This window comes from Crocuta crocuta, unplaced genomic scaffold, assembly GCF_008692635.1.
Source record: "Crocuta crocuta isolate KB4526 unplaced genomic scaffold, BGI_CrCroc_1.0 scaffold168, whole genome shotgun sequence".
NCBI classification, from domain to species: Eukaryota; Metazoa; Chordata; class Mammalia; order Carnivora; family Hyaenidae; genus Crocuta; species Crocuta crocuta.
Genome location: NW_027532591.1, coordinates 6031441 through 6045396, shown reverse-complemented (window position 1 = coordinate 6045396; position 13956 = coordinate 6031441). Strand labels below are relative to the sequence as shown.

Sequence of the window (13956 nt, the reverse complement as noted above, 5' to 3'; positions counted from 1 at the left end):
TGAAGATCTGTGGTAGCCCTGCGTCAAGCCAGGTCTGTCGGCACCATTTTTCCAAAAGCGTTTGCTCACTTCTTGTTTGTGTGTCACGTTTTCATTATTCATGCAATATTTTAAAGTGGTTCATTATTGTTATGTTTCTTACGGTGATCTGTGATCACTGCTGTTTGAGGTTACTTCCTATTGTAATTGTTTTGTGGTGTTTGATCTACTCCCATATAAGATGGTAAACTTAACTAGTAAAGGTTATGTGTGTTCTGACTGCTCCAATGACTGCCCATTCCCCCATCTCTCTCCCTCTCCTTGGGCTTCTCTGTTAAAGACACAATACTATTGAAATTAGGCCAGTTAATAACCCTACAATAACCTCTGAGTGCTCCAGTAAGAAGAGTCACACATCTGTCACTTTAAATCAAAAGTTAGAAATGACGGGCACTGGAGTGGCTCAGTCGGTTAAGTGTCTTTGTCTCGGGTCATGTTCTCACTGTTCGTGAGCTTGAGCCCCGCATCAGGCTCTGTGCTGACAGTGCTAGGCCTGCTTCTGATTCTCTGTCTCCCTCTCTCTCTGCCTCTATCTCTCTCCTTTCTCTCTCTCAATATAAATAAATAAACCATTAAAACAAAACAAAAGCTAGAAATAGCTAAGCTTAGTGAGGAAGGCATGTCAAAATCTGAGATGGGCCGAAAGTTAGGCCTGTTATGCTAGTTAGCCAAGTTGTGAGCACAAAGGAAAAGTTCTTGAAGGGAATAAGAAGTGCTACTCCAGTTAACACATGAAAGATAAAGCAGACTTACTGCTGATAATGGAGAAAGTTTGAGTGGTCTGGATAGAAGATCAAACTTGCCACAAAATTCCTTTAAGCCAAAGCCTGATCCAGAACAAGGCCCTAACTTTTTCCAATTCTGTGAAGGCTGAGAGGAAGCTGCAGAAGAAAAGTTGGAAGCTAGCAGAAGTTGGTTTATAGATTTAAGAAAAGAAGCCATCTCCGTAACATGAAATTACAAGGTGAAGCGGCAAATGCTGATGTAGAAGCTGCAGCAAGTTCTCCAGGAGATCTGGCTCAGATAATAAATGAAGGTGGCCACGCTAAACAACAGATTTCCAATGCAGACGAAGTAGCCATATGTTGGGAGAAGATGCCGTCTAGGACTTTCATAATTATAAAGGAAAGAAGTCAGCGCCTGGCTTCGAAGCTTGCAAGGACAGGCCGACTCTCTTGTTAGGGGCTAAGGTAGTTGAAGCCAGTGCTCACTTACCATTAATAAAACCCCAAGACCCTCAAGAATTATGCTAAATCTCCACTTTCTGTGCTTTCTAAATGGAACAGCAAAGCCTACATGATAGCACATCTGTTTACAACATGGTTTACTGAATATTTTAAGCCCCTGTTGAGACCTGCTCAAAAAAAAAGATTCTTTTCAAAATGTTACTGCTCATTGACAGTACGTCTGGTCACCAAGAGCTCTGATGAAGATGTACAAGGTGAATGTTGTTTCCATGCCTGCTAGCACAACATGCATTCTGTAGCCCATGGATCAAGGAGTAATTTTGACTTTCAAGACTTATTACTTAAGAAAGAAATTTCATAAGGCTATCGTGATTCCTTGGTGGATCTGGGCAAAGTAAATGAAAACCTTCTGGAAAGGATTCACTATGTTAGATGCCATTAAGAACATTTGTGATTCATGACGAGGTCAAAATATGAACATGAGCAAGAGTTTGAAAGAAGTGGATTCCAACCCTCGTGGATGACTTTGAGGGGGTTCAAGAGTTGAGGGGAGGAAGTAACTGCAGATGGGGTGGAAAGGGCAAGAGAACTAGAATGACAGGTGGACCCGGAAGGTGGGGCTGAATGGCCGCAATCCCATGATAAAACTTGAGCGCCTGAGCAGTTGCTTCTTACAAATGAGCAAACAAAGTGGTTTCTTGAGATGGGATCTCCTCCTGGAGGAGATGCCATGAAGATTGTTGCAAGGACAACAAAGGATTCAGATGATCACACAAACATGGTCGATAAAGGGGTGGCAGGGTTTTAGAGGACTGACTCCCAATTTTGAGAGAAGTTCTACTGTCACAAAAATGCTATCAAGCAACATCACAGCTACAGGGAAATCGTTTGTGGAAAGAGTCAATCCACATGGTCGACTTCATTGCTGTCTTATGACAAATGGCCACAGCCACTCTGGTGTGCAGCAACCAGCACCCTGGTCATTCAGCAGCCATTGACACTGAGGCAAGACCTTCCACCAGCCAAAAGATTGTGACTCACTGAAAGGTCAGATGATGCTTAACACTTTTTAGCAATAAAGTATTTTTTAATTGAAATACATACATTTTTTAGACCTAATGCACACTTAATAGATTACAGTAGAGTGTAAACATAACTTTTATATGCTCTTGGAAACCAAAAAGTTCATTTGATTTCACCTTGTTGTGGTGTTACTTTATTGCCATGGTATGGAATATCTCTACCATATCTCTGAGATATACCTGTATCAAAGATACTTTAATATTTTAATTTCATCTTGCAATTTATCGATGTATCTCTTAAATGTTTTTTTAAATTCTAGATTTGATTCCTACTCCATTTCCCTCTCTCTTCCTTTACCATGTATTTGTTGAGGAATCATTTATCCTACAGCTTCTTACTGTCTGGATTCTGCTGACTGTATCTGTATGGTGTCATTTAACATGTTGCTCTGTCTTTTGTTTTCTGCAAACTGGTGGCTGTATCTAATGGTTTGTTCAGATTCAGCTTTGGTTGGTTGGTTGGTTTTGGCAAGACTACTTGATATATGGTGGTAAATTCTCCCATCCCTAAATTCATAATGTGTAATGATCTCTTTTCCCTTTAAAAAAAAATATTGAGAGAGAGAGAGAGACAGAGACAGAGCATGAGTAGGGGAGGGGCAGAGAGGAGGGAGACAGAATCTGAACCAGGCTCTGAGCTGTCAGCACAGAGCCCGATGCGGGGCTCGAACCCACACACTAAGATCATGACCTGAGCCGAAGTCAAATGCTTAACTGACTGAGCCACCCAGGTGCCCCTAGATATTTCTTTTACAAAAACTTCCCTTTATCTACTATTTGGCTATCTGTGATATAGTTTCTATAGAAACGCAGGATAAATGATGTTTTCTTTTTTTCACCTATTTTCAAAATTGTAGTTGGTTCACCAGCACTCGGCAGCAGTGACCAAACTGGTTTCAGTCCATCGCAAGTATTATGCTTGTCAGTGGTCAAACTGTCCCATCTTTGGCTAGTGGGAATTCTTCAAATTGGCCCGAGTTCTGTTGCCATGCCCCTAAGAGTCTCTGATAACTGCCTTGTTATCTGTTACAAAAAAAAACTTTCTGGGCTCATTCTGAACATTTCCTGTGCCAGACCCAGATTGAGTCATGCCTCAGGGGGAGGGAGCCTCAGCCCTGGTCAGTGGGGAGGCAGTTACACCCCACATCACGGTCTGGATGCTAGCGGAGCTTGCGGCAGTGGTCCTGGTTGTTGACAGGCCTTTCTGCTGTTCAGAGTCAGGAAATAGATTTGTAGTTTGCTTGGTTATTTCTTCTTTAATGAAGATACTTTGTGAATTCATACCCAGCCTTTCAACTCTTATATAGCACTACAGAGTTTTCACTAAATTGCTTTCATCTTATATCTGCATCTCCTTTCTCACCTACTGAGGATCTCACTTTTCAACGATGCCAGCAGTGGTAGGATTGGCCTGTCTCATACATACTTAATTGTTGCATCCAGACACTCACAACGGTCTCAGAATAACAGCAATAGCACTACCGTTAATTAGTGAAAATATTGCTTTAAAACCTTTTAAGGTTTTTTTTTGTTTTGTTTTTGGTTTTGTTTTTTAAGTTCTGGAAGTCCCTTCCCTGGCTTGCCTGCTTGGAAGCTTACTATTTATTCCTCAGGACCACTTCCGACACCCTCTCCTTGGAGAAGTTTGTGTTACTTACTCCTCTGTGCTGACCTACAGCTCATTGTGTATTTCTCTGTTACAGCAATTTTCCTATTTACTCTAATCGAGACTGAGAATTCCTTGAGAGAGGATGTATTTAGCAGTATACCCGCAGCTTCCAGCAGGCATTTGGGGAGAGCTTGATTTTGAACGAGTGACGGTTGATACACCTGTCCCATGCACATGTCTTCGGTTCTTTTGCCAGGTTACTGAGGAACTTTTTATTTGTTCATTCGATGAGAACTACCCTTTGCAAAGGTAATCACCTACTTTTTGCTGGGTGACTGGGTTGAACAATAGTGATAAGTCCTTACCCTCCCAGATTTTACACCCCGATTTTCTGATTTTCTTTTCTTTCTTTTTTTTTTTCTTTTCTTTTCTTTTCTTTTCTTTTCTTTTCTTTTCTTTTCTTTTCTTTTCTTTTCTTTTCTTCTTTACTTCTGAGAGAGAGAGAGAGAGAGAGGGAGACAGTGTGAGCAGGGGAGGGTCAGAGAGAGAGGGAGACACAGAATCTGAAGCAGGCTCCAGGCTCTGAGCCAGCTGTCAGCACAGAGCCCGATGTGGGGCTTGAACCCATGAACCGTGGGATCATAACCTGAGCTGAAGTTGGACCCTTAACCGACTGAGCCACCCAGGTGCCCCTACACCCCGATTTTCTATCTCACGCGCTCAGATGGACTAGAAGGCTCTGCTAAATTAAAGAGAGAATTCTAACTTTGGGGACTTCTGATTGGAGCACCCCCAATCAGGCTTGGGTGCTGGGCTGCATCCACGAAGGGGACACGGCACATGCCTGTGCCACAGTGGGGCCACCCAGGCTGGGGAGCCAAAAGTGGCCAGGAATCGGCTGTTTGGCAGGGAAGAGGCGAGGGAGCTCTGGCTGTTGGTGGCATTACGGGCCAAGTGTTCCACAAAGGGCAGTATCATCTGACTTGCCACCCTGTGGCCTGAGCCCTAGCAATTCCCAGCCTGTGTCCCGCAGGCTACCTATAAATGTTGGCAGCAGGGCAAGGGAATTTTCTGTCTGCAGTTCCTCCTCTATCTAGTCTTGACATTAATTTGGAACAGACAGCTAGAGAGATGAGAGAAAAAGAGTAGGTTTATGAAAATAAAATCTTCAGTGCCTGCCCTGTGGGCTCGTTTGTCCCTACCTTTATTTAGCATTTCAGAAACCCGAGCTGATGTTTACCAGAAGGCCAGTCAGGACTTTAGGTCCTGATGGTCCAGCAAGTCCCAGCAGCATTCACCCTTCTCTAACCACTCTTCCCAGATATATTGTTGACCACTTTTCCCTTTTCTAGAGCCGGGCCATTTAGGCAGATACCTCTGCCTTAGCCCCACCTTCCTAGTGTGGTCAGATGCCGACATCTAGGTGTGATACTGCCCCTGATGGTTTCTAGGAAGGCCTGGCACATTATCTTAGGTTCAAGGCCATTTATTAGAAAACCCTCTCAGCCGCATTTCTTAATCTCCTTACCCCTTCCCCCAATTTAACTCTATCTCTAGCCCCTCTTTCCAAATTCCCATCTGTTGCAAATCCCCAACCAGGTATACCAACAGAGGACTCAAATTCATTATGTTCAAAGCTAAACTCCCCCCAGCCCCCAACCGGATCCTCCTTGTATTTTCCCGACTCAGTGACTGGCACTACCATCCACACTGCCCCTGACTTCACACTAGGTTGTATTCTCTATCACACTCTCTCACAGTTACCTTGTAACTGTAATTACATAAGCAATGTTTTATGTATTTGTTTCCTCTGTAGTTTCTCTGCTAGACTGTAAGTTTCTTGAGAGTTAGGACCACGTCTTCCTTATTCATCACTCTCCCCAGTGCCCGACACATCTGACACATGAGTCCTCAATCAGTATTTATTGGGTTAATGAAGAAATCCAACCCAGTCACCCAGGCTAGAAACCTCATCAGCAGTGTGGATTCCTCCCTCTTATCATCTACATCTTATCTATCAACACAACTTGTCTTTTCGGCCCCTGAAATGTTTCTCAGGTCTGTCCTGTCAGTTCTGTGCTGTGTTCAGGATCCCATCGTCTCACGCTTGGACTGTGGTAGTAACTTGATGGGTTTTTCTATCCCTTTTCTTTTTTTTTCTTCCAGTCTGTCCTATGTGTAGCCAAAGCAGTTTTCAAAATATGATAAAGCTGTGTCACTCCTCTATTTAAAAACTCTTGTTGTCTACAAGACGATGTCTAAACTCCCCGGATAGCAGGACCTGTCCCTAATCTAGTGTCCTGCCTCACACGCTGCCATCGTCCCCTGCATAACCACATGTTTCAACAACCACAAGTAGTTCCCTAGCTCCCAAATCTTATGTGCCTCCATATTTACTTTCTTCCTTTAGCACCTAACAGCTGTCACAAAGACGAGAGAAAGAAGGATGGGTGAAGGTAGCTTTGGGATCTGGCAGAGAAAAATCACTGGGTTTCCAAAGAAATAGAGGAAAACTTTTAAAAATGTCATGGTAAATCAGGGCTCAAGGCTGTCTGGTATTGAAGCTTACCTGTAAACATAAATACCCTGTCCTGCAGTTTAGCTCCTACCTGTCTGGGGGACTCTTCATCTTAAAAGCTACTCTTTGTGTTTTTCAGTTCTCTTTTATTTGCTTTGGAGCGTGTCTCTTTTGGATGTGGCCTCTCCTGCAGGAAAGCAGCAGGAAAACTGATGGAATGGCACCACCCTCCGGCATCTGTAAGGTGTCACACTGAAGCCCAGCCACCTAATTTAACACGCAGTAATTAAATGTTGTTCAGTACCTGTGTCTTTCAGCTCTTTCCTAACTGTCGATTATCCTCGGGGACCATATGCTGATTTGGAATGAAATCCAAGGGAACGTGGGATGTGTGCCTGCATTTGCCTCACTGTCATGTGACGTGCCCCACGTGAGGTCTACCCTTAGTACGTGCAATGGATCCATCCCGAACTTCTGATGTCTTTGTTCTGAATGGTGTACAGATGTTCCTCTAAGGCGATCCTCTCCTCTCCAAATGCTTGTCATCCTAAAGTGGCCAAACTATAAGAACTTTGGTTTGGATTCACTGGGAGCCTGAACGTTTGTCTTTGGTGACCTGACACTGGGCAACCAAACCTAATCGTTGCAAATAAATACCTCATAGAAGGTCTGTCTGCATTTCATGACTTTGATCTCAAGTTCTTCCTGGATGTTTTATCTTTAGCATGCTGGAGGCTGCTGGGAATCTTGATTTATTAAATGTGCTAGCTGTTGGGGTGTGGGAGTTAAAATGGAGATTGGAATTCTTCCTCCTAGAAGGATGGAACAGAAGGGTTAAATAACATGCTCACTTACACCCTATTCTGACACAGATTTTAGAAAGGGCACTTTGAGTGAGTGCCTCTTTGAGGTGGCATGACCTGGCTAGGGTGCCTTAAGGGGAGAAACCAGTGACAACTCACAGATACTTTTTAAATACTTTGTACTCAAAATGCATACCACCTGGGAGGCTGAGCTGCTGCCAGGGTGGGATTGCTGATTCCCTACTGTTTTCGTTACCGCCTTCAGGGCAGGAATTTCCAATGTATTTCTGAGACAGCTACAGAGACACACTCGGACTTACAGGCTGTTCACACCGAAAAAGGAAAATGCATACAAATTCCGGCTACAGTGAGCTTAAGGTCCCCTTGGCAAATCTCCCATCAAATGCGGAGTATTCCCCCCACTGATTTACTTAACACATATAGGTTGCACACCTACTACGTGCTGATCACCGTTCTAGGTAAAGGGACTAGAGCAGGGAACAAAACAGACAAGGTCCCCCATCCCCTGGATCCCACAGTCACATGATCACTGCTAGGCGGTCACCAGCCTTGGCCTCTCTGAGGCCGCCATCTTCTCCTCGAACAATTCTTGTGTGTACCTCTGCAGCTTTCACTGCTTGGTCCCAGCTCTACCCCTGGGCCTTTCAGATCAGGTCTGAGCTTTCCTCCCTTTGTGGACTTCAGATGTTTGAAAACAGCTGTTCTGCACCCCCTGAGTCTTCACCAGCTGAGTGTTTCTTTTATCTTCAAGGACTCTTCAAAGAACTTGGTGTCTGTACCTTCTGGTCACCCTCTGAGCTGGTACCCTGGTGCTCTTTCTTTAAAACTTAACTCCTGCTGCCCAAGGCAGTGATTCTTAAACATGTAGGTCCCGTGAATTCCCTGTACGGGCCATCTGTAACCTCCTCTTCCTGTCCCCTAGCAAGAGTGGCAGGACTTTTCTCCGACTGAAGAAGAGACACGTATTGCGAAATGATAAATCTCTATATTGGTCTCTGTCACAGTTTCTGACAGAGCTGCTAAGACCCTTGCATTTTCCTGGGTGAGAAAGAGTGTGTGACAGAGCTCCCAAATCTCTTGGAATTTCCTAGGTAGTGGAACTTTTTTTTTTTTTTCCTAATGAGGTGACTCTTGGGAGGCTCTGGAGGGGCTGGTCACCAGGAAGACCAAGCCATTATTAGAAGCTTGGAACTTTCAGCCCCACTCCCCATTCTCTGGAGAGAGGTGAGGGGCTGGAAATGGAGGTAATAATCAATCATGCCTATGTGATGAGGCCTCCATAAAAATCCCAAAAGGATGGGGTTTGGAGAGCTTCCAGGTTGGTGAATACATCCACATGCTGGGAGGGTGGTACACCCCCAACTCTAAGATTGACAGAAGCTCCTGCCCCTGGGACCCTTCTAGAATTCGCCCTATGTATCTCCCCATCGGGCTGTTTATTTGTATCCTTTAAAACTTCCTTTGTAGTTGATCAGCAATAGTGAGTACACTGTTTTCCTGCAGTCTGGGAGCAAATGATCAAACTCAGGGAGGGGATCATGGGAACCCACAATTTATAGCCAGGTCATACAGAAATCATGGGTAACCTGGGAGCCCACTAATGTCTGAAGTCAGCGGGGTGGTCTTGTGGGACTGCGCCCCTGACCTTTGGGTTCTGTACTACCTCCAGGCAGTTAATGGCAGAATTTCTTGGTGTGGAAAACCCACATATCTGGTCACAGAAGTGTTAAAAGTTTTAAAGTGAAGGAGAGCAGTGAGTTTTTTTCTAGGCGTGTATAAATATCCACATTTGAGGGAGTACTTAGTTACTACTGAGTACTTTCAAGTGTGGTATGACTGGTAAAGTTTCCCCCCACCCCAAAAAATGTTTAGAGATTCTTTACTGCAGTGGTCAAGATTTAATTTTTAAGTAAGAATTTTAGACACAACCACTCTATCATAAATTACCACCATCATCTTATAAAAGAGAGGATATTATAATATCAACTAATCTGGAGAGGCATATTCTCAGTATTAATGAAGCTGACTACTTTGTTTACTTTTTTCTCACCTACCAAGGACCAGTGAAAATTTCATGAACCGACTAGCACTGCCATTTGGGAGCCCTTGCTCCTGGGACCCCTGTGAAGCACTTATAAATTGTATTCAACCGTAAAAGAATTCTAAAAAGCAATAGCTTAAACGCATTAGCAGTTTTACTTTTCTCATGCAAGTAGAAGCTTAGAGATAGCCCCATCCAGGTTAATATAGCTGCTCCATGGTGCCCTTCGGGATTCTGAATTCTTTTTTCATTTTTCTTTGGTTCAGCAGTCCTTAGCGTGAATTTGCCATCACCTGATCCCAAGATGTCAGCTGTCTTCCAGCAAAGTGTAGGCGGTAAGGAGTCCAGCTCCAAGCCAGAACCCTATATCTTTCTGACATGACCATTGGCAGTTAGGGGCTATATACCTAAAGGGCTTTACCTGACAGGCCTCTGGGAAAGCTGCCCACTGCACATAAGACTAGGTGCACAGCCTTAGCACTGTGCTCTCGGAGGGGAGTTGCAGTCAGGGGCTCTGGGCTCACTCTACCGTTACCCCAGCCTTGTTCTTATGCAGATCTCCATTTATAGCGCAGCTTCCTTCCTTTGGAGGATGGAGCTAAGGGATGAGGGCCCTAGCTGTGGACTCTCTCAGGTGCCTCTGCTAGACCAACATACTAGGGGTGGGGTGGGGGCTTGAAGATGTTTTCTCCACTCTGACCCAGTCTTCAGTACTTTTCTACCCATAGCCCCTCCCCTCTCCCTCCTCCTACCCTTCAGGGCTGTAAAATGGCAGGTGACTTTTGTTTAGGCATCCTTTGGCAGTAAGACTGCCCCACATCTGTACCAATCCACTGGACCCTTGCCTGCCACTGTTCTATGGAGGAAAATGGAACATTAGGGGAGCCAGTGCTTTCTCCTATTTAGTATCTTGCTTATACCATCCCAGTAAGTGATTAAAGGCTTTATTGTAACTATTCATGTTCACTCAGACACCTGGCAGCTCAGCTGTCTCCAGCTTAGCTTAGCTTTTGACAGGAAGAATGACCTGTCATTTTGACCACTTGAACCCACTTTTTAATGAGCTTTCTCCAAAACTTCATCTAATGTCTTATGTTTATATCTCATTGGTCAGAACTGTATCACATGGTCATCCCTAGCTGCAAGGGAGCCTGGGAAATGCTCTTTAGCTGGGCACACTGCCACCCTGAATGAAACCAGAATGAGCTTTAGATAACTACTACATCTTGGAACCCCTACTTTTGAAAAGTTATTGGATGGTGGTTTTGCATTGTCAGTTTGATTTCACTGGCTGGCATCATATGAAGATTCAAGGGAAAAGAATTCTGAGACAATGGCAGTGGCATATTTGAATCTCCCCAAATTCCTCCATTCAAAATAGAACATCTGGGATAGCAAAACCAAAACCTATGGACAACATCTACAACAAAACTGGATGACAAGATATTACCACAAACCCCGAAATTCAAGCAGGTAGAAGCCACTAGCAACTCAAAGACTTGTATTCGCACTTTTGTGGAAAGAAGCAAAGGGAAGCAGCTCGGTTTCTGAGAAATCTAAAAATGAGAGAACCTCAAAATAGCCAAGAGGTGCTTCCTAGAGAGTCCAGTGGGCCAGTGAGAGAACAGTGGCTCAATTTTGGGGGCAGTTTTGTACAACTCAGTTTGTAGCTGATGAGCACATGGGGTCTGAAGTAAGGTCTGAAGAAGTTGGAGCAGCCCAGGTCCTGTGAACTCTCAAAAGTATCAGCGAAAGTACCAGCCAAAGTATCTTCCCATGACATCAGAGCAGGAACTGCAGGGAACAGAATACAGATAGAGTCCACCAGGGATATTTGGGGCACAGGGAAGGGAAGTCAGGTGAGAGTGGGGGAAGGGCACACAGCCAGGAGATCTCAGGAAGTACGAAGCCATATTTTCGAACACTTTGTGAAAACAGAAAAAGAAGCTGTAGTCGTGAATTTAGCAAAGCTATCCTAAGTCACTCATCCTTCATAAATGTGCAGGAGAACTAGTTTCATATAAAAATGAGCAACAGAAAGGACTGCAGTCATATCTTATCATGAAGTTCTTATTAGAAAAATGGAAATACAGAACAGAATGATATCCCTAATGATATGAAAACATTCCAGAAAGACATGCCCATAAAAACACATAAAAAGTCTAACTTAATATTTCAAAATAAGCTAAAGTAAGTTAAGAAAATAGTGCAGGTTCCTGCTCTACAGCCACAGGGTAGTTCTAACAGCAGCACTGGCGTTCCCTTCGTGAGCGCGTGCTCATGGGTTCTAATACAGGCGTAGCACCTTCATGATCTTTGGACAAGAGCTCCCTTCTCCCTTTTGCTACTACACCCCTATTCTTTCTTCCCTGTGCTCTTCAGCCCTTCCAATACTTTTGTTACCAATTCTCCACATTCAGTCCCTCTTTGACTTAGATAGCAAAGTTTGTTGTCCTGAACAGACACTTTCTGATGTAGTTACTTCCATTCATTCTTCTGTTCATTTAACAAACATTTATTGACTACCGTCTAATGTTATGACATTTCAAAACAGTGATAAAGAAGATAGACAGAGCCCCTGCCCATGTGAGGCTTATATGCTAGTGAGGAACTCAGACAATAAATAAGTAGTTACACGTGATGATTTCACATTGTGGTAAGTGCTCTAAAAATAAACTTGGTGTAAACAATAAATAATTGTCCCTTGTGTAAATGAAGTCAGGAGGTAAGGGCAGGTAGCCTAAGGATTGGTTTAGTTGCTCCAAATACTCAAGTCTCCTTTCATCCATATTCCATGCAGCTGGATGGAGGAAGGGATTAAGAAGGGGCAAAGACCTTGGGTAGGTAGCTAAGGGGAGTTTCTGGGAAGCTACCACGCAATTGTTCGATTCCATTTTATTGACCTGATGAGGTGAACTCATCAGTCACCTGGCTCCACCTAGTGGCAAGGGACACTAGGAAATGTAGCCACATGCCTAGTTAAAAACTGGGGACTCTACTTAGAAGGGGAGGATAGACAGACTGGGGTAGACAATTAGTAGTCTAAACGAGATACTAAAGGAACTAAACAAGGTAATCTGATCGCAAGTAACCTGGAGTGTGTTTAATTTTTTAAAAGTATTTGTTTATTTTTGAGAGTGAGAGAGACAGAGTGCAAGCGGAGGGGGGCAAAGAGAGGGAGACAGGATCCTAAGCAGGCTCCAGACAGCCCAATGTGGGGCTCGAACTCATGAACTGTACCATGAGATCATGACCTGAGCTGAAGTAGAGCACTTAGGCATCTCTCCTAGGGTGTGTTTAAGGACCCTTATTTAGAATGATTCTTTATAATCTTTCTCTACCACCAGATAGAAGGTTGGCAGATACTTGATCTACCTTTGTATTCCCAGTTTGTTCTTCAGTGCTTCAGACATGATTGATATTAACAAGTTTTTTGAAGTGAGTATAATCTTAAAGCAAGTCAGGAAACCATTATTAGCAAACATTACAAAGCGCTATGTGTGATCTCAATTTCTCTCACTAGACTAGTAGTTTTTCCAGAGTCAGTAAATAACTGAATCTCTGTTACTAGAGTACTGAATATTGACTATGGTATGTAATTGGGTACTAAAAGGTGTTAGCAGTATGTCTCCAAGGATCTCACTGAGGGCTGTTGCAGTCAGAGAAGATTTCATGAAGTGGGACTTGGGTTGGTAAAACCCTTTTTCCTTACTGGCAGGAAATTAATGATAATATTTGTATAGCATTTTATCATATCTTTGCAACATCACTGGATGCTACTTTTATTTTTATCTTTATAGATGAAGAAATGGAGGTTGAGGGTCAAAACATTCCACTTAGCCAGTGGCAGAGCTGGAAGTAGGAACTTGATCTTAGAAAACCAAAATTCACCTTAATGGAAAGACATTTTTTTCCCATCAGTAAAATTAGTGAGTACCTCTTTGGTGAAGTCCACACCATCCTTTGGTTTCACTTTCAGGCAGTCGATAAAGAAAACTGGGAGATATAAGGGCTGAAAATTTTGCCAGATCTAACTGTAAAATTCCGAGCAAATGACACTGTTACTATTATCGGCTCTACAAAAGACTACGATTCCCAGCATGCAGCAAGGTACCTCTGGGAAGACTTCCACTCCCGGCATGCCGCACTTTGGAACTGAGTCCCAGAATGCAACGCTCCCCTTGCTCCTAGAGCGCAGTCGAGACTACAGTTCCCAGAATGCAGCGCCGCCCCCAGTCTCTGGCGCCCCGGGGGACCCTGCTTCGGGAAGACCTTTTGGACGCCAGGGGGCGAGTCTTGAAGTCCCAGCTCCCTTTGGGGGACGTATCCGTGAGGCAGTTCTGGCGCGTTGGGCCTGTCCAGAAGAAGCCTAGAAGGGACTGGTTGGGGCCCGAGGCGGACTTCGCTCAGGCAGCGTTTGAGGCAGCCCCAACAGGGTCCTCCTGGGGCCTTTCTCTCTTTGAACTGTGGTGGCGGGCGGGCGCACGGTCTCCCGCACCCCTCAGAGTCAGGGCCGCCATCACCATGGCCACGGCTGCGGGCCGGCCCTGCGCCGGCGGGTCGCGGGACATCTTGTGGCGCGTAAGTGCTCGCGCTCTGCCTGCTGCTGTGGGGCCTGGCGGGCGGGTGCTAACCGCGCGTGCGCGGTGAGCGGGT

General features: G+C 44.5%; 2 protein-coding genes and 1 long non-coding RNA gene across 5 annotated transcripts in view; 2 read left to right on the top strand and 1 right to left on the bottom strand.

Moving 5' to 3' along the window:
* The window catches only part of YIPF1 (Yip1 domain family member 1), a 37414-nt gene extending 30309 nt beyond the window's left edge, over positions 1–7105 (top strand). For 2 of the 3 annotated variants that reach the window (XM_077779833.1, XM_077779834.1), the window contains one exon: positions 6575–7105. The gene's annotated coding sequence lies outside the window, so the exon portion shown is untranslated. Of the gene's footprint in view, positions 1–4173; positions 4227–6574 lie in introns of all 3 variants that reach the window. The other variant, XR_013338961.1, reaches the window with a different exon arrangement.
* Positions 7093–13404, bottom strand: LOC144244499 (uncharacterized). Its single transcript, XR_013338962.1, has 2 exons — positions 13238–13404; positions 7093–7247 (listed from the first exon to the last, which is right to left on the bottom strand). It is a non-coding gene; the product is annotated as an uncharacterized LOC144244499 (long non-coding RNA).
* Positions 13405–13606: 202 nt separating this feature from the next.
* The window catches only part of NDC1 (NDC1 transmembrane nucleoporin), a 41754-nt gene continuing 41404 nt past the window's right edge, over positions 13607–13956 (top strand). The window contains exon 1 of the mRNA XM_077779830.1: positions 13607–13881. Coding sequence (XP_077635956.1) covers positions 13825–13881 — 57 coding nt within the window. The 5' untranslated portion in view covers positions 13607–13824. The remainder of the gene's footprint in view (positions 13882–13956) is intronic.